Genomic DNA, 18,355 nt, shown 5'->3' on the forward strand with positions numbered 1-18,355 from the left:
TAGTCAATGATGGCATATGGTGCCATCACGATAAATTTATGCACTTCTTCCAATGAAAAAGGCATCTCTGAAGGCTCACTATCGGTGTCTCTGACCCATTTTTCATTTAATGTCCCTCTTCCAGGAAGCAAGTTCCAGAATTATGACTAATTGGACTCTCCAAGTCCGAAAATGTCTCTAATCCAAAAGAAGCCTTTTCATTACTACCAATCTTTTTTGGATCAATATTCTTACATAAAAAGCCTTGTAGTCTTCAGAGCCTACTTTGCCAATGACCTATGTATGATCTAAATACAAAGCCTGTGAAAATGACAAGGGCTTGTCAAATTATGATGCATGTCCATGCAAATATATGTTTTATTCTGCTTCAAAATAAGGTGCTTTAAGGGTTTTAAACACACCATGCATCCATTCCATGGCCAACATGAGATTGTACTGGGAAAAATGAGCATTCCTCAATCATGAGTCCATGTAAATTTTCAATCAGCTTCAGGCTACTTAATAATGCAATAATGCAAAATTTCAATGTGGGAAATATGAGGTAAATGATTAAAGGCTATCTCCTTGTGTGGGTATGAATTAGATGCATGATTGAGGCAACAAATTAAATGAGTAGGTACTCTACTTGACACCACAAACACAGGAGAATGAAGAAACAAGTTTCGGCACGCAATGTCCTCTATCAATAACTAAAGATTGCAAAGCATTTATAAGCTGTATTTAGAAGATCAGCAGGCACAAAATCGACCAGCTGTGAAAACAGTCATTTAAAGGATACTAAAAAACATAACAAAAGCACGGTGGGCGGCAAATTAGCTTATTGGCTGTTAAGCTATTAACTAGCTGGTAACCCTGTATGTAAATTTCAACCTTTCAGAAACTGTCTTCATGCTACAGATGCAGCTGAGATAAATCTCATGGGCATATCATAACTACAAAAACAAAAATGTAACCCACCAATGTATTGAAAGAGAACAACTGCTAAATAGTTTCTGTATAGACTTTACTAGCTCTTTTCCTTTGCGGCTATAACTGTTAATTGACCTAGTTCCTCTCTCGCCTCCTTTTGTACACCATTAACTTTTCTACCTTGGTTTCCTTCCCCACTTCTGCTGCATCTTCTTTTTTTGCATCTTTCGTCACTTCTTTTTCCTTCATTTCACCATCTTCCACCAACTTTTCTTCCTTAGATGTTTTCATATCCCCAAAAGGATCCCTAGCCTTTTCAGCATTCTCCTCCATTTCTTCATCCTGAACTTCTGGTAATACTTTAAGTAGTTCCAAAGGCATAGATGCAGGATCAAGCTCCAAACAACCTCTGGGAGCATTAAGACCTTCTTGACCTGTTAGCAAGTAAGAAGGAACCTGGTGAGAAAGCCGAAACAGCTCCTCTCTTGGAATTGCCTTGGTTTTACTGGAGTCAGAATGCCGGCAAAACACTGTCTTGAAACCAGGAACTTTTACAAGAGGAGCAACAATCACACCTCTCTCCTCATTGTAATCTTCAAGCACTTCCGCCATGTCATATCTATGGATCACTTCATCTGGGGTAAGCTCATTCCAATCAGGAGACCAATTCATATAAAGAGCCCAGACATCACCTTTCCTAGGATATATTTGAATCGTCCCTCTTGTGCCCTTTGCCCACTTAACCTTGTGTGAAAAAGAATTAAGAGACCTGTTAACTTCATGCTTGCCAATCCAGAAGACTCCACTGGTCTTGTAGAAACCAGAACCAATCCAGTTTAAAGGAGCCAATTCACGATTGCTTTTGGAATTCAGCCAACTGATCAGCATTCTGAATGGTTTTGTTGATATCACACTGTGAATCATAGCATAATTTCGAGGCATCCCATCATCATCGTCATAAGCAGCCCAAACCTGGTTATCACCAAATGATTTTTCTGTGCGATCCTTGTCAAAATCATGAAAATCTGGATCTGGAACAGTCATTGACAATGGACCACTACCCTTTGTGTCGGGATAATCATCAGAGTTTGCCAGGGATGACTCTGTGTGAGCTCTGGTCTTGGTATCTACAAATTCCAGGCATTTGTTTCCTTCGGTGTTCATGCTATTTAGAGAAGCCGTCTGCTTTCCTTTCTCTTTCTTCTCCATCTCCTTCTCTGAAGTCTTTGATACAGCAGATGGAATGCTGCAGTCTTCTAGCTTCATGCAAATATCCTTCTTAGCCTTCTCCACCAACATGTTTCGAAGTTCTAGCTGTGACAATTCCCTTGTCCTATTAAATTTATGGCCTCTGGCAATGTTTCTCCTTCCTCTTTCAAAACTACCCTTTTGACTCCCAACTCCTCCATTTCTGTTTGCCATTTGATTGGCCGTATGGTGCACCCTAGGTTCATCAATGCGTCTTCTCTTCTTCAGCCTATCTCCTTTTGATACAGAAACAAAACCAGAATCAGAAAATCCAGCATCTAAACTGGCACCTGCTTCCTTGAAAGTGCCAGTTATCTTTTGAAGGGACTCCCATCTTGCAGCATTTTGTGGAGCTGCTGATGAAATGCCTGCAAAACTGCCCACTTTACCAAATGTACCTGACTGAGCCACTGGTCCTAAATTTGATGTAGACACTGGCTTCTTTTCTGAAGTATATGAGTTATCAGTCCTTGTTTGCAGAGTAGAATTCAGTCCTTGTATGTAAGAAGTCCTTGTATTAGATGGACCATTGCCATTCATAGGTGGGGGTAGGATCTCAATAGCAAGGAAAGAGCGCTTGCAGTTGAAGCAAAAAACAGTGTGCTGGGCCAAAGATCTTTGGAACTCGTACTGTACTTTACAAAAATTGCAGATTGTCCAAAAGGTCTCAGACTTGGGAACACGAGGAGGTGGAGCAGGCTTTGGAGGTGCACTTTTCTGAATTGTATTTGACTTGCTATTGCAGAAGAAATTATGGAAACCACTCTGACCAGCTGGCATTGGGAATTTAAAATTTGGAACTTTCTCATACACATCGCATGAATTCCGCTTCTGGTCATAGGTACTTCTCTTGGCTTTATCAGACAAGAAACTCCAGGCTTCAGATACAATCTTAAAAGCACCTTCAGCACCAACTGATTTATTTTTATCAGGATGAAGGGTCAGAGCCAGTTTCCTATAATGTTTCCGGATTGTGTCCTCGTCAGCCAATGGATCTACACCAAGAACTCCATACCAATCTATTTCCCCATACTTTCTTCCCTCAGCAGAGATGTACACATCAAGAGTTGCTAGAAATTGAGAAAGACCATCAAGTCCAGGACACAATTTTTGAGCCTTCATTGCAAATCTTTTGGCCCCATTAATGTCCCTCTCAATGAACTTCTTCTCTGCCACCTCCTTAGCTGTGAAGGCATCTTCTTTATTGCACTCCATTTTCACTGTCTCATCAATGGCTCTCCTTCTTTGTATGTATAAGCCAAGGCCAGCAACAAGAACTCAATCAGCAATATCTAAATTTTAAACCTAAAGCTTCAGCATTCATCTTCATGAATCTGCCTTTGATCTTGCAATCCCTAATGCACCAAAATAATGAATCCAAAATAAGGAAACTAAATCTACAAATAAGGGTAAAATAAATTAAGAAGTTCTCACCAAGAAATGCGGGCATGATTCATCAAAGACGATACCTAAAACCACAAAATAATAATGAATGCTTCTAAAGATTCATCAATTAAAAAGTTTTTGATACCTGTTGATCTGAAAACCTATTAAATGATCAAATGAAAAAACCTGAAAAAATTTATGAAATTCTGAGTATTCAGTAACGAACTTCCCAGATAAGCATAAAAGATTTGGAAATTAAAAATATTATTACATTGTAATGAATTACATAGTTGTTAAAACCAGTCGATCTAAGAACCAATTAAGAGAGTAAAAACAGAACAACCAGAAAAAAGATTAAATTCAAAAGTTTCAGCAATGAACTTCGACAAAGAAGGCAGATAAAATCTGAAGCTCTTGCCAAAAAGACGGGTAAGATTCATCAAAGATAACGCTTAAAAACACCAAATTACTGATGAATGCTTATCATGATCCACCAATTACAAATTTTTCTACGCCTGTTATTAAAAAGTTTTTGACACCTGTTGATATGAAAACCTAATAAATGACCAAATGAAATAACCAGGAAATATTTATGAGATTCTAGGTATTCGGTAACGAAACTTCCATGCAAGCATAACATAATTGGAAACAAAAATATTATGAAAGGCATAATTACAATGTCATGAATTACATAGTTGGCAACACGTGTCGATCAAACATTGTAAGCAATCAAACAGAAAACATTAAATTTCGTTCAGTAACGAAGTTCAACAAAGAAGGTAAACAAAGTCCAAAGTTCTCGGCAAAAAATGCGATTTATAAAAGACAACACATGAAAACACCAACATACTAATGAATGCTTCTAATGATCTATCGATTATAAAGTTTTAGACACCTCCTTATCTGAAAAGCTATTAAATGATCAAATCAAATAACCAGAAAATATTTTTGAAATTCCAAATATTCAGTAATGAACTTCCTAGTTAAGCATAACAGATTTGGAAATGCAAAATTGAGAAAAATATGCTTACTGAAGGATCGAGCGCTTAACACCATGCTAAAAGCTTAAGCTGTTAGCAGAGGTGTAACTCAAACTCCTTAGGGCGTAGAAGCCCAAACGCCATGGGCTGAAAGGATCTGGGCAAAATGCTGGCCCATTGAGCTATTCACACTCAATGCCAACACCTAGAATGTCATGAACTACTTACTTGTTAACACATTTCTATCTATAAACCTATTAAGTGATCTAACAGAATTAACGGCAAATATCTACGAAAAAAAAAACAGAATAACCGGTAAATTAAAATTCCAAACAATCGGTAACGAACTTCCAAGACAAGCATAACGGATTGAAACATAAAAACATTATGAAGATGATTATATTTCCTTTAATTACCTAGTCGTTTAACACCTGTTGATCTAAAGACCTATTAACGATCAGACTACATAATCAGTTATGAAATTCCAAGTATTTCATAACGAACTTTTGTGCATTACAGATTAAAGAAAACATGATTAAAATGCCATGCATGTTTCTCATTTATATCCAATTACAGAATCATCCAATAAAACCTACGTCATGTATTAAAATAAAAATCCCATCAGTGATCCTTTTGTTAACTAAGAAACAATGAGGAACCAGACAAGGAAAAAAAAATCTCAATCTCATAACAAGGTTCCCCTAAAAAAAAATAATTTCCTTTGCATTTCTCTTGATTCATAAGCTGCTAAGAAAATGCTAATTCTCTTTATCTTCAGCATCTAACAGTATAATCTCAGCATCATGCATGCAAAAGCAAACAAGCCTTGATCATAATTGAACAACAGCAGCAACCAATAAGTTTATAAATTAAATTAAAAAAAAAGAAGAAGCAAACACTCAGTTCACAGATTGACTTGAATTTGCCTTGACAAAAGAAACCGACGATTAATAGACAATGACAGTATCAAATTCTAAGAGTAGTGGCTTTCACGACCAGAGTGCCAAGTCCAGTAATTTTTACTAGAACCCTATTATCATTAAAGCTCGAAATAATGCACAAAGGAATTAAAAAGAAAGACAAAAAAAAAAAACTCCAAAACAGAGCAGACATAAGCATAAAAATGTGATATTTGCATAAAATGTAACAAATAGAAAGAGACGAAAATTACCCATTTGCATAGAGTTTATCCACAGGGACGCCATTGACGAATTATCTTTTCAATTTTGATTTTGCCTATTTTACAAGACAGATCAAAAGGGGGAATTTTTTTTATTGGAACAGTATTTTTTGTTTTTGAATTTTTTTTTCTTTTTTTTTTTAAAGCCTAACAGGAATTGACAAAGAAAACATTACTAGTATTAATCTTTAAAAAAACTAAAAAAGTAAAATGTTTTTCTCTGCATTCTGCTGCCTTTTTATGCTCAAGAACTCAACCTTTTTATGCATGGTTAAAACCTGAACCATGGTTAGTTTTTAACTCTGGTTAACAGGAACATTTGCCATTTGCCTAAAATTGGAAAATTTTATTAAGGTGGCTGGAAAAAAAAAAGTATTTTCAAGACCAATATTTATTGATTTAAATTTATTTTGCTTAAAATTTTAAATTTATTTTAAAAAGATTAACTAATTAATTACTACTTGCCTGGTTTTAAATTTCCTCCAAATTTCATCTCAAATTGAAATTTAAATTTTGTACATGCAAATTTTATAGGATATTTATTGAAAATTCTAAAATTTTCATTAATAAATATAACAATGTGGTTAATTTTTATATGAAAATCAACCTTACTTCTAATTTGTTTAACCAAATCCAAAACCTTGAGTACTTTACATTAGGCTGATACCACCGTGTCTATCTAGAAGCAATAATAAAGTGATTGTAGCATGCATGAATTGGATTTACTTGACCTTTTAGGTAAAGTTTTGAAGTTAGAAATGCATTAAATGAATTATGCAAATATGGTAGCCAGTTTTGACTGAACTGGAAGGTTACAGGATTGCTTTTGTATTAGCCTCAGCACATATGGATTCCAGGTGTCTTAATGGCAGATTTCCGTTTTGGGTTGCCTTTTCAATGGCGGTGGCAATGAACTTGTATCCATACATTAATTTGCTTGCCATATTATGCAGCATCCTTAGGATTTTGCTCAACAAAGAGAATCCAATCTTGTGTTTTTGCCCAAGAGGGACCTTTTACGATTGTTTGCCAAAAATGGAAGGTACAACTCTGACCCTTAACATGGAATTAGAATTGCCAACTCAATTCTTAGCTGAACTTGACTAATGTGGAGTGGGGGAGTCCGAAGGTAAAAAGATTGTTCACACAGCAGATGATATACTTACCATACTGTAAACTGCCTTGCAATTTTTCTTCTGTTCAATTGTGAATTTCCACTTCAGCATTCAGTTGCATTGCCTTGTATGCATGCAGAAGAATTGTCAAAACAGACAAATTCGTCTGTTGTTTGCTTGAGTCACAAAATGCACGTTCATATAGTACAAGTGTACAACATTAGTAGTATGAATAGAACACTTGTTGAATTTAACCAGATTCCTTTGCTACTTGTTTGAAGCATGGTTAAGCAAACTACACCATCATACAATCAGTTTCATTCATCAGAATCACCTGTATAGTTCCAAATGCGTGTGCCTTTTGCAAGAAATACCAGAAAGTACGCATAAAACAAAAGTAATAAGAAACATATGAACTCATTTTTTATTAATCATGTAATGGATTCACTGTAACACAATGAAATACAGAAGGACAATCCTGGCCTAACCAAAAAACCCGCCAGTCCAAGAGAAAACCTTTGTGGATGTTGAATCAACTACACAGGCAAATGCTTCCAAATTGTGAAAGGAATACAATTTGTTTTGAGAATAATTTAATGAAAAAAGCATACTTGATTTGTTTGGTATTTATTTTAATCTAATGCTTCCAAATCGTCCTTTGATAAGCAGGATCCTCAGCCATACGTGAATGGAAAGCAATTTATAGTTGCTTCTCCTTGCAACTCAAATATTAGTTTTTCCAAAGAGCTGAGCATATACACCCTAGTCTGATGAACCACAATCAAACTCAAGATCATTGCAATAACACAAACACCTGACATTATCCCTAAAAGAGAGCGAAAAACATATGGAACCCACACAAGTGATTCCTCCTGAAGATGCACTGCAAGCACAAATTCTGAATTTAACTTTTGGATGCCAGTTTGTTTCTCTGCATAGTAGTCATATATACCACTACCAATAACACCGGAGAACATTTGAGAGCCGGCAATACTAGACAGTGTAAGAAAATTGTACAAGGCCCTGATGCTGCCACAAGTTTCCAAATAGCCACCATTGACCTGCAAAGAGTCCAAATGAGATCGGTTAGTTTTAAGCAACCACTCCAATACTCAAGCCAGTGTCGAGTTTGCGACGAAACAAGCATTTCAGAGTCTTTAGAAAGAGAATGCGTACCCTGTAAGAAGATAGAATTGCTCTTTAAATAGACCTCCTTTGGAGCCATTTCACTTAATCATTAACACCTAGCGTGCTTCACGCGATCTGGGTTAAATGATGTAACGGATTCCAAGATTCTAGACGCTTCTGAAGTATCCAAAGTTCAATACATGTTCGGATCGGATAATTACCTATCGGGAACACCGTTGACTTGGATCGTACCTGAACATTCTCGGGTCAAGTACTTGGAACTCTTTAATCCAAATAGTTCCAAGACCACAGCAGGCACAATTGCCCAATGAGCACCATAGCCGAGTCCTATAAAAATGCTCACAACCTAAATTCCCCTGACCACACCAATGCATAACAGAAGAGATGATCACCAAAACAACAGCCATGACCATGGGTCTTGGGAGGCAAATTTTCTGTAGAAAAAACAATGACATAATTTTAAATTATGATTAGGAACATATATGCTAAAAGACATTTGCTTGGTTGTTATTCCGAACAAGGAAATGCAAGGGAAAGTAGGTTTCACCTGATGATAGCTTAAGAGAAGTGGCCACCACCAACACAGCCAAGAAAGTTCCAAATGCTGACCATGGATACAAAAATGTTTGCACTGCTATACCCCAAAGCCAGTATGAGAGAGAAAAACATAAGCAGGAATTCTGCCTTAATTAATGCCTGCGTCAAAGTGAGATCCTCCCCTCTACATAGAACTTTTCTGCCTGACTCTCACTGCTCCTTCCACAGCTGCTTGGAACAGTTTAGCTTGCAGACGAGCTATTCGTTTATGTCTTTATGATGCTGGAAGGAACTCCACTTCTGCAAGCTTCTCATCTTCAACCTTGCTTAGAGGGACCTCATTTCCATCCTGCTTCCTACCCAGATTTACCTCATCTTTGTACCAAAGATTGGTTCACATAAACAAAATCCTCAAGTATCAAAACTCCCAGTAAATAAGGAGCCAGAATGAGGCAGATGCTGTAGATAGATAAGAAGCTTGAGTTATCAGAGGGCCTAACTTGTTTGTGATAATGAACATTAGAGCAATACAACCATAGATGGCCCCAGCTGCAACCATGAAAATTAATAATACTTCATTACTGAAATAGATCATATTATAAATCTGAGTCAAAGTTGCACCACTCAACCCAGCAAATCCCTTAAGTATCCCAACAACAGGACCCCGGCTTTTGGGGAAGTTTTGCACACAAGAAACTAGAGCTGCTGTGTTGAAGTAGGTTTCACCATTCGTCCCCACAATACAGCAACACAGAGCAGCAACCAAAATTCATAAAATTTAATGAAAATGTCAGCTGAGGAAACTGTGAACCTCTTCTGATATCAGGCATGGGAAGATAATTGCTTGATTAGTTAATTGATAGGATTTTGGACCTAGGATTATGTGATTTACAATAAACTGATTACTTCTTGGCAGCATTATGGACATAAATCCATAATTATTGATCTTTAACATATATCTAACTTTCCCCTAGGGATGCCAAAAGTTGAGAAGACAGGCAGATAGGCATAAACCAATAATCCTGATCATTAAGTGCATCCATTCTTTGTCAATGCAAAATGCAGATTCTTTAGCATGCGCACTATAAAAGATTAAATAAATCACAGAACTAGATTTTTTAATCATTACAATAAATAAATCACAGATCTAGATTTTTTAATCATTACATGATAAACAATTTAAGTATGTTTAACAAAAGAAAGCAAAACATTTCAGAGAATCAGAAAATAATTTCACTAGGCATTCTTCCAGTGTAACAGTGTAACCTTCAGCTTCTTTCTTGAGACGATAAGATAAGAAGTATATCAAATGTTTCTATTCAGCAAAGAGCAATATATTTGAACCAAACTCACAAGTTCGGTGTATAAACAATGAACCTTTGTTAGTATCAGGAGAAACACAATTAAGAAACAGACTACTATTTAGTTTGTGCTAAGTAACAAACTAGTTTCATTGCTTTAAAAATTCCAACCCTTTTATCAAACAAAAGCAAAATTTGGCAGGGAAGAAATAGAATGATTTTACTCTATCAATATTGAACTAATTCATTTTGAAACTCCCAGAATCATTAGCTAGAAGTAAAATAACATAGCAATAAAACAACATAGCAACCTAATGGAATAATTGATGGTAGTTGCTGAACACATCCCACACTGATTTTTTCACTGTGATTTTCCTGGACAAAGAAGGTTAAAGAATAAGAATGCAACAAGAAAGATCAACCCCCTCAAACTTTATTTCTTTTTCCCCTGCAAACATGAATTTTTTTCTCTGCCTCCTAAAATTCATTTTTTCAAGGTTAAGAACTGTGTTGAAAAAGTCAGATCCCTATTACATATATCACCAGGTCCTAAGTATGAATATAGTTACTTTCATGACATTTGATCATGGTAAAATGGCAACAAGTTGGATAAGATATGCCAAATTGGAATGTGAAATTGAGAACCACAAAATGATTCATTATGTACCAATTTGCAATGTCCAGTGTAGTTGCAATTTTAAAGAAATGAGCAAGCAGATATCAGCATGACAGCATTTCCTAATGAGTCTGACTATCAAACTTTACAAAACTATTGGCCGTGAAAGAACAAAGTTTACTGTTTGATCAGTTTGTCAAATTTAGGATCTTATTATGGTTTTGGCATATGAAACTGCATTGATTGAAGTGCCCATGTTTATTTGAATTATATAGAATTTATATGCATCTAACAAAATTATGCTACTACAGATCTCAATTCATGTTCTGAAACCAAGGACTTTTCTTACGATTTCTCTTTGGATTTGAATCACAAACAGCTGAGAAGAGGGTTCTCTTTCCCTAGGTGTCAGCTGATGAAGGTTGCTACTTCACGTATTCCCTAGCTATTTCTCAGAAAGCAAATTTACCAGTGGATCAACCATGAGATTCATCAAGGATTTGCATGATCTTACCACTACTACTGCAAGTTCTCAGCTAATTCTCACAGAGATAGATGATACAATATCATTTTAAACCACTGATACAAGTACAGAAGAAGATCAGAAGATTTAGCAGAGAAGAGAACAAGGAGATAGATTCATTGAGAGAGAAGAGAGATACACAAGTCCATAAGAAAGAGAGAATACATCAATACTGATTGCACATCAATTCCAGCTTATGAGCTCACTACTTATACAAATCAACTAACTACTATTAGACGTGGCATTCTATTAATGAAGACTTCCCTAACAAACTCCTTAAAAAATAACAACTCCCCAACCAACTAACAGAACAATCACAACTTCTGTAACAACTAACAATTTCTCCCACCATCTTCACCTTCATCTTCGTATCAACCACAAAGAGTCAACTTATTCCTGGGACTAGATCATTATTGTCACTGCCCACCATAACAAAAACCAAGATTCTTCAAAATCCCGAAAGTAAATACATACCTTGTCACAAGCCAAAAAGGATCAATAAAGAAAAATCAAAATTAACCACAACTAATGAAACTTTTCTCAAAACCCAATTATCAAGCTTTCCATGGAAATTTAGACATCACATATGCACCAACAAAGAAGTGCCAAGTTAACTGGTATGAACGAATGAATGGAACTCACCACCCAGAGCGGCAAAGAAAGCAATTTTTTTGATGACTATGTCTAAGAGCCAAACCAATCCATACCCAACAAAGTTCTGCAACACTGCAATCATCAGAAGGGCCCAAATAGGTATCCAATCCCTGCACATGACTGCACACACAAAAACCATCCAACTGCTGGTCACAAAGGCCTTGAATTGCTCGTGCAAAAGCTGCATTATCCCCTCTCTTAGAAACGATGAGGGATGAGAGAGAATTATGGGTTACGGTGAAGATGATGGGATCTTGAAGAGTAATTGATGCAAACTGATTTTCCAACAGATCAAGTTATAGAAAGTTATGGAGAAATAGTTTCAGAGAAAGAATAGGGGGGGGGGGGGGGAGAGAGAGAGAGAGAGAGAGAGAGAGAGAGAACAGAAATTTAGAGGGAAGTAAGATTCTTTCGTTTCACAACATATCATCCTCACATGTTCTTGTTGCAATAACACCCCTAACTATTTCCAACAGATCAGTTAATGACTCTAGCAAACTGCTATAAATCCAAATCAGAGCCGTTGGCAACTCTGTTACTTCACCCACCCATGCAAAACGCCTCATTTCATCTTCTAACAGGTACAGGATATTGTTAGACGAAAGTGCTTCTTATATGACTGGGATAACCTTATTTTATAAAGATTTCTTTTGAAATGAGAGGAAATTCTTGTACGCGTTCCCTCGGGATATATATTTATCTAACTAGTAATAATAAATAAATAATAATTTTAAGTAGATGTTATCTTAATTTTATATAATGTGATATTTGTAGATTAGTTGAGAATTTGTAGATTAGTTGAGTGTATATATTTGAATATGTAAATCTTTTCTTAGAAAGAGTTGGACCCAATTCATTTTATCAATATGGTTTCAGAACCCAATCTCAATTTCCACCCAAAACCAATCTCAATTTCCACCATATTGCCAATTCACATATACAATCTTATAAATTTCATACTTTGGAAGAATATGTATTTCTCCTTACATAGTATGCATTACTATACACTAACTATAAACAATAAATATAAATAAATAAAATATGCATTACTCATATAGTTACAAGAAGGATATCAATATTTCTAAGTAAAAGTAAAATTACACTAGCATATAGCTAGGATCTAACTGATGGAATTTCAAATCAGCAATAGATGATGAGAACTCCATTTATTGTAGTAATAGAAGGTTATGCAAGTATAATATGATAATCCATCCATCCTAACAAAGTAAAGCTTATAGAATATTTTCAATAATAATTATCCATCCTAACAAAGTAAACCTTATAGAATATTTTCGATAATAATTGGTTATCTACTTTCTAATGCAACCTAAAAAAAAAGTTCATTATCTACATAGTTTGAGCTCTGTTTACAAAAATCCGTTAGAATATCTACAGGCATCTGCTTTTTTACATGCAACAAAACTGTCTAAGCTTCCAGCAATCATTAATGAAGTGGCCGTATATTAGAATTGTGTGGCCGAGCTCAAAGCTTTATATACAAGAAATTAAGCTAACCAACTAGAGTAGCGGGAAATAACAACTTCTCAACTAAGCTAACTGAACTAAAACTGAGCTACTTAACAAACAATAACAAACGAAGCTGAAATAAGTTACACAATAACCGTCAATTAACCACACTATCCATTCTCTGTATCCTGTGGTAAACTCAACCCCTCCCAACTTGAGCATGATAGCATGAAAAGGAGCAACACCTAAAGGTTTGGTGTGAATGTCAGAGAATGGATAGTGTGGTTTATTGACAGTTATTGTAGTAGAAGAAGTAGATGTAATGTGAGGATTAAGTAGGATATACAAGCCTTCCTTTGCCTCAACTATACCAATCATCCTCCAAGTATTCATTTCCTGGATAAAGTAATGAGTATTTTGAAAAATTAAGCAACAAACAAGGGAAGAAGCGAGTTTTGTGACACAAATTAAATTGAAAGTGAACTGAGGAATATAGAGAACATCATGCAGAAGAAAATCTTTGGTAAAATGTGTAGTTCCTGAGTAATTAGCAACAAGTTCGGTTCCATTGGAAAGTTTCACAAAAATTGGGTTAATTTTCTTGCATGAAGTAAAGGAGGACAATGAAAAACATATGTGATGTGTGGCTCCTATGTCAAGGATCCACAGATTGGACTTGAATATGCAACTAAGGACAAGAGAATTACCTGGAGATGAAGAAGCTAGAGTATTACCAGTTGTAACTTGTTTAGAGGTATGAATAGCTGTTAAATAAGGTTGGATTAAAACCAATAACTGCCGAATCTGCTCTTGAGTAAAAGGCACCCTTTGAATACTAGGTGAATTAACTTGGCTTGGTGCATTATCTGTATTTCCAGATGATTGATCTTCAACAGTAGCTTGATTAGCATAAGAGCCAGAATTCTTAAACTTGTATCCAGGAGAAAATCCATGCTTCTTATGGCATGTATCTACTGTATGCCTTTGTTTTCCACAATAGGTACACACCTTCACATTACCAGAATTGTCAGAAAAAATTCTTATTAAACTAATACTGATTTGTAATGTTCTGACCCCCGCCATAGCTATAACCACTTCCTTTCTGAAATTCATTATTAGTGAAATTATTCCTCATTACTTTAGTATTAACCAGTGCTTTAGAACTAAGACTCTCTCCAAGATCCATTTGTCTCTCTTGTTAAACAGTTAATGAGAAAACCTTGTTGATAGAAGGTAAAGAATCTAGAAGCATGATTTGAGATCTTACATGAGCAAATCCGTCATTTAATCCCTTAAGAAAATGAATCACATAATCAATTTTTTATAAGTCTCAAAAATACCAATTGCACCACAAGAACATGGATTAGGGCATGAACATACAGGAACAGGTCAAAAATTCAACAATTCCTCCCAAAGGATCTTGAGTTCTATAAAATATTCAGTGACAGACAAATCACCTTGCTTGAATCCATAGATCTCCTCTTGCAGTCTGAAATTCGGAAGATATCTCCTAGTGAAAACCTTTCCCTAAGATCTTTCTAAACATCAGAAGTTTTATCGACCCATAAGATGCTTCGTGCAATAGCTGATGAAAATGATCTTGTAATGCAAGATATAACCATCATATTACACCTTCCCCAGGCTGGATACATCAAATCTGTAACAGGAGGAACAGGCATTGTACCATCAATGAGCTTGATTTTGTTCTTCAAAAGCAGTGACATTCTCATTGCCCTAGCCCAAGAATGATAATTCTTTCCTGTGAGAACTGAAGAAAACTAGAACTAAAGCTGGATTTTCATTTGGATGAAGGTAAAAAGGATTCGATGGATTTTGGAAGTAATCATTTGTTGTGTTTGTCATTTCGAACAAAAAGGAAAAAATTGTAGAGAAAATTGAGAAAAGAGATTAAGGAAAAGAAAGCTCTGATACCATATTAGATTTGTGTGGAAGAGAAACTGAATCAATTGAATAAACAGAGCTGATCTCAATATCTTATATATAAGAAATAAGCTAACCAACTAGAGTAGCAGGAAATAACAACTTTTCAACTAAGCTAATTGAACTACAACTGAGCTACTTAACAAACAGTAACAAACCAAGCTAAAATAAGTTACACAATAACTGTCAGTAAAACACACTATCCATTCTCTGTATCCTGTGGTAAAACCGTAAGCAAATGGGAACCGACATATTAGTTGCAGCAAAAGATAGGAATGGCAGGAAACAAATGAAGCCCAATACTAATCTTAGAAGATAGAATAAGGTTAGAAATGGCTAAAATATGAAGCTTGCCACTATAGATGGCACAGATATGGTAGTTTCAAGTAGCTGCCCATAATTATCAGCTTTGGACTATTGCAAAGCAAATCTACGGTTTGTGATTTTTTAGTTGATGCCAGAAAACATAGCCCAATTCACAAGAGAAACAAAGCCAGAAAGACAGCCAGCACTGTAACTTTTTTTTTTTTTAATCAAAGTATCCTTTAAAGATTGATTTCAAATAGATTTGATCCATGACATCGATCCAAAAAGGAGATAGCCTAAAGAGCTATGTTTGTGGACTGAATTATTCAACACACAAAGGAAAAAAAAAAAAAAAAAAGCCCAAATGCGAAGTTTGCCTTACACTCAGTGGACGTCATCACTTATGGCCTTAAAGGCCGGTGCGTTTTAAGCGAATATAGCCCTCATCATCTGGGCGTCCAACGTCGTTGAAAGTTTGACTGGTCATCTGATCCACTGCTATCTGAGTGGCCGCCACAGCTTCTGTTGGTGTCTCTTCAAGAAGAAGCACCACCTCCTCCTGCAACTTATCTGCATCCCTTCTTCCTGTGCCTCCATGCTCATTCTGAGTCGCATCCGCATCGTCCCGTGGTTGTGTTAGCTTCCCTTCAATCGAGTCCGTAATGCTTTCCAGACCAATGTTTCCAAAGATGGTGTCTCTCGCAGTGATTTCCCTTTCAGCTTCAGTGTCCTTAGCTTCTTGGGCTTTTTTCTCAGCCTCATTTTCGTAATCCTTACCTTCCACCTTCAACTCCTCCATCTTCCGCCTCACTTCCTCCTCGGCTTCGCTCAATTTCTCCTTGGTTGCCTCTTTTGTCTCTTCTGTTTCTCTTTAGCTTCTTCTTTCTTACTAGAGAAGAGGTCCACAGAATTTCTTCCAGCACCTTTGGCAGATTCAGGAAGCTCACTGAGCATACTAGTAGCAGAGTCCTTTCCTTCCTCGGCTTTCTTAGCAGTATAATCCTTTGTTTCCTTTGCCCTCTCTGCAGCCTCCTTATCTTTTTCAGCAGTGTAATCCCTCGTTTCCTTTGCCTTCTCTACTGCATAGTACTTGTATTCCCCAGCCTTGTCCTTTGTTTCTCTGGCTTTCTGCAGCATAATCCTTATACTCTCCTGCCTACCCCTCTGCAGATTCTTTAGTCTCTTGTGCCTTCTCAGCTGCATAATCCTTGTACTCACCCAACTTCTCCTTCGCCAATCCCTTTGTCTCTTTCGCCTTATCTGCATACTCTCCCATCTTTCCCTTTGCCGATTCCTTAATGTACTCCGCCTTCCCTTTCACGGATTCCTTCTCTTCTTCCATCTTCCTTGCAGCAGCATCCGTCGTCTCCTTCGCCTTCACAGTAGTATTATCCTTATACTCCTCAGCCTTCTGAGCAGCCGAATCTTCGTCGTCTCCCAAAACTAACTACTTGAACAATTAATGCAAGATTATCGTAAATGGAATCTGAAATGTTGAAAAAAAGTAGAGTAATTTTAGGAAAGAATTACGACGCACCTTTCGGATCCCTAAATTCTCTCTAAATCAGCGCTGTGCTTTTGCTTGTGTTTTAGAGAACGTATTGTGTGCCGATTTCTGAGGCAACGCTTGCCCTTTCATAACTTTTTTTTTATGCAGCGGGAAAACGAGAAGTCGAAAGCGCAAGATGAGTGATGCGTGTGAAGCCCAGTCTTGTATTGTGAGCCCAAACACGAGTCCAAGGTTGCCAGAGCTCGGATTGAAAGGATCGGCGCTTGGTTGCTAATTGATGGACAGCAAAATGAAAAATAATTCTTTTTGTCCACATCTTTCATTATTACCATATTAAATTTTAAAATAAAATAAAATAACTGAGTAGGCTAGTTAAATTCAAGGTGTATTTTGATATTGATAAAAAAAAAGATGTATGTTGATTATACTAGTTTAATTTTTCTAATTATCATTAATTTTTTTAATAATAATTATTAATAAATTAAATATTATATTAAAGTTTATATATTTAATATTTTATTTATATATACAAATTATATAAATATTTAATTCTTACATAAATATTTAATTTAAAAATTATTATATCGATTCTTATATAATATTAAACTTATGTTAGATGCAACTTTTTAAAATTTTTCCCACTTAATTTTTATATGCCAAGTTAGTTATAATTAACTTGTTATATTAAATAAAAATATAAAAGTATGTAATTTTTTTAATTAATTAGCTATTATTGACGTTTGAATTTATAATTGTATAATTTGAAAATAATTATTTTATCGTTATTGATGTAAAATTATATGATCTTGAAAAATCATAAATTAGGGCAAGGAGTTTTTTAAAGGGAAAATTTTTAATTTAATTCTGTATTTATTGAGGAAATTCAATTTAATTTACTTTTAATTTTTTATTTAAATTAATTCAAAATTTTTAATTTAACCTAAAAATTAAAAAGTTTAATTTATTATTATTTTTTTAATTTTTAAACTAAATTAAGTTAAATTAAAAACTTTAAATTAAATTAAGTAAAAAAATTAAAAATAAGCTAAATTTAGACCTCAACGTAGCCCATAGAGTCCAAATTAGTTGAGATATAAGGATATATAATGAACGAAAGTGCAATTCCCTTTCATGGACGCATAAGGGTATACTCCAGGGATTAGTATTAGCATGTCCTCATCCACTGCAAAATCATGTTCATGGACGTCGCTTACTTGTTCCTAAAGAAAGAAAAGCTGCAAACTTTCTCTTTCTAATCCGATGCATGCCTAAGGATTGGATTATTCTCTTTCCCTATTAGATATTCTTGTCAAATTCAAAGTCTCTCGTCTTATATTTTTTGAGGTAATTTGTTGCTCTTGCTTTCTTTGAAAATTCCATCGTTTTCCTTGAAGGCTCATTATAATTGGTTTATATAAGTTTTGTATATGATTATATCAATGTGTTAAAGATTACAAGTGCGCTTATCTTCCTTGAATACAATCTCATACTGAATTTTGCTCGCTCCTTTTTTAAACAATTGGTGCTCTGCTT

At 35.5% G+C, this 18,355-nt stretch overlaps 2 protein-coding genes and 2 pseudogenes across 3 annotated transcripts; all 4 read right to left on the minus strand.

Annotated features, from left to right (window-relative positions):
* Window positions 1-660: 660 nt before the first annotated feature.
* On the minus strand, window positions 661-5,933 carry LOC110671840 (uncharacterized). 2 transcript variants are annotated; one of them, XM_021834439.2, is made up of 2 exons: window positions 5,695-5,933; window positions 661-3,512 (listed from the first exon to the last, which is right to left on the minus strand). In XM_021834439.2, the coding sequence occupies exon 2, from the start codon at window positions 3,370-3,372 to the stop codon at window positions 1,045-1,047; it is 2,328 nt and encodes a 775-aa protein (XP_021690131.2). In that variant the 5' UTR covers window positions 3,373-3,512; window positions 5,695-5,933; the 3' UTR covers window positions 661-1,044. The 2 variants fall into 2 exon arrangements, with proteins under 2 accessions (XP_021690131.2, XP_057988582.1); XM_058132599.1 differs by lacking the exon at window positions 5,695-5,933 and adding an exon at window positions 3,592-5,561.
* A 1,283-nt stretch (window positions 5,934-7,216) lies between these two features.
* Window positions 7,217-11,943, minus strand: LOC110671867 (uncharacterized; annotated as a pseudogene).
* On the minus strand, window positions 11,944-14,661 carry LOC110671858 (retrovirus-related Pol polyprotein from transposon RE1). Its single transcript, XM_021834473.2, has 2 exons — window positions 14,523-14,661; window positions 11,944-14,073 (listed from the first exon to the last, which is right to left on the minus strand). Exons 1-2 carry the CDS (start codon window positions 14,535-14,537, stop codon window positions 13,147-13,149), a joined length of 942 nt encoding a protein of 313 aa, XP_021690165.1. The 5' UTR covers window positions 14,538-14,661; the 3' UTR covers window positions 11,944-13,146.
* Window positions 14,358-17,894, minus strand: LOC131169065 (late embryogenesis abundant protein ECP63-like; annotated as a pseudogene).
* Window positions 17,895-18,355: the final 461 nt, after the last annotated feature.

This window comes from Hevea brasiliensis, chromosome 13 (genome assembly GCF_030052815.1).
Source record: "Hevea brasiliensis isolate MT/VB/25A 57/8 chromosome 13, ASM3005281v1, whole genome shotgun sequence".
Lineage (NCBI taxonomy): Eukaryota > Viridiplantae > Streptophyta > Magnoliopsida > Malpighiales > Euphorbiaceae > Hevea > Hevea brasiliensis.

Bases quoted from the DNA above. Each gene is read 5' to 3' on its own strand.
- LOC110671840 (XM_021834439.2), bottom strand. From the start codon at position 3,372: ATGGAGTGCAATAAAGAAGATGCCTTCACAGCTAAGGAGGTGGCAGAG.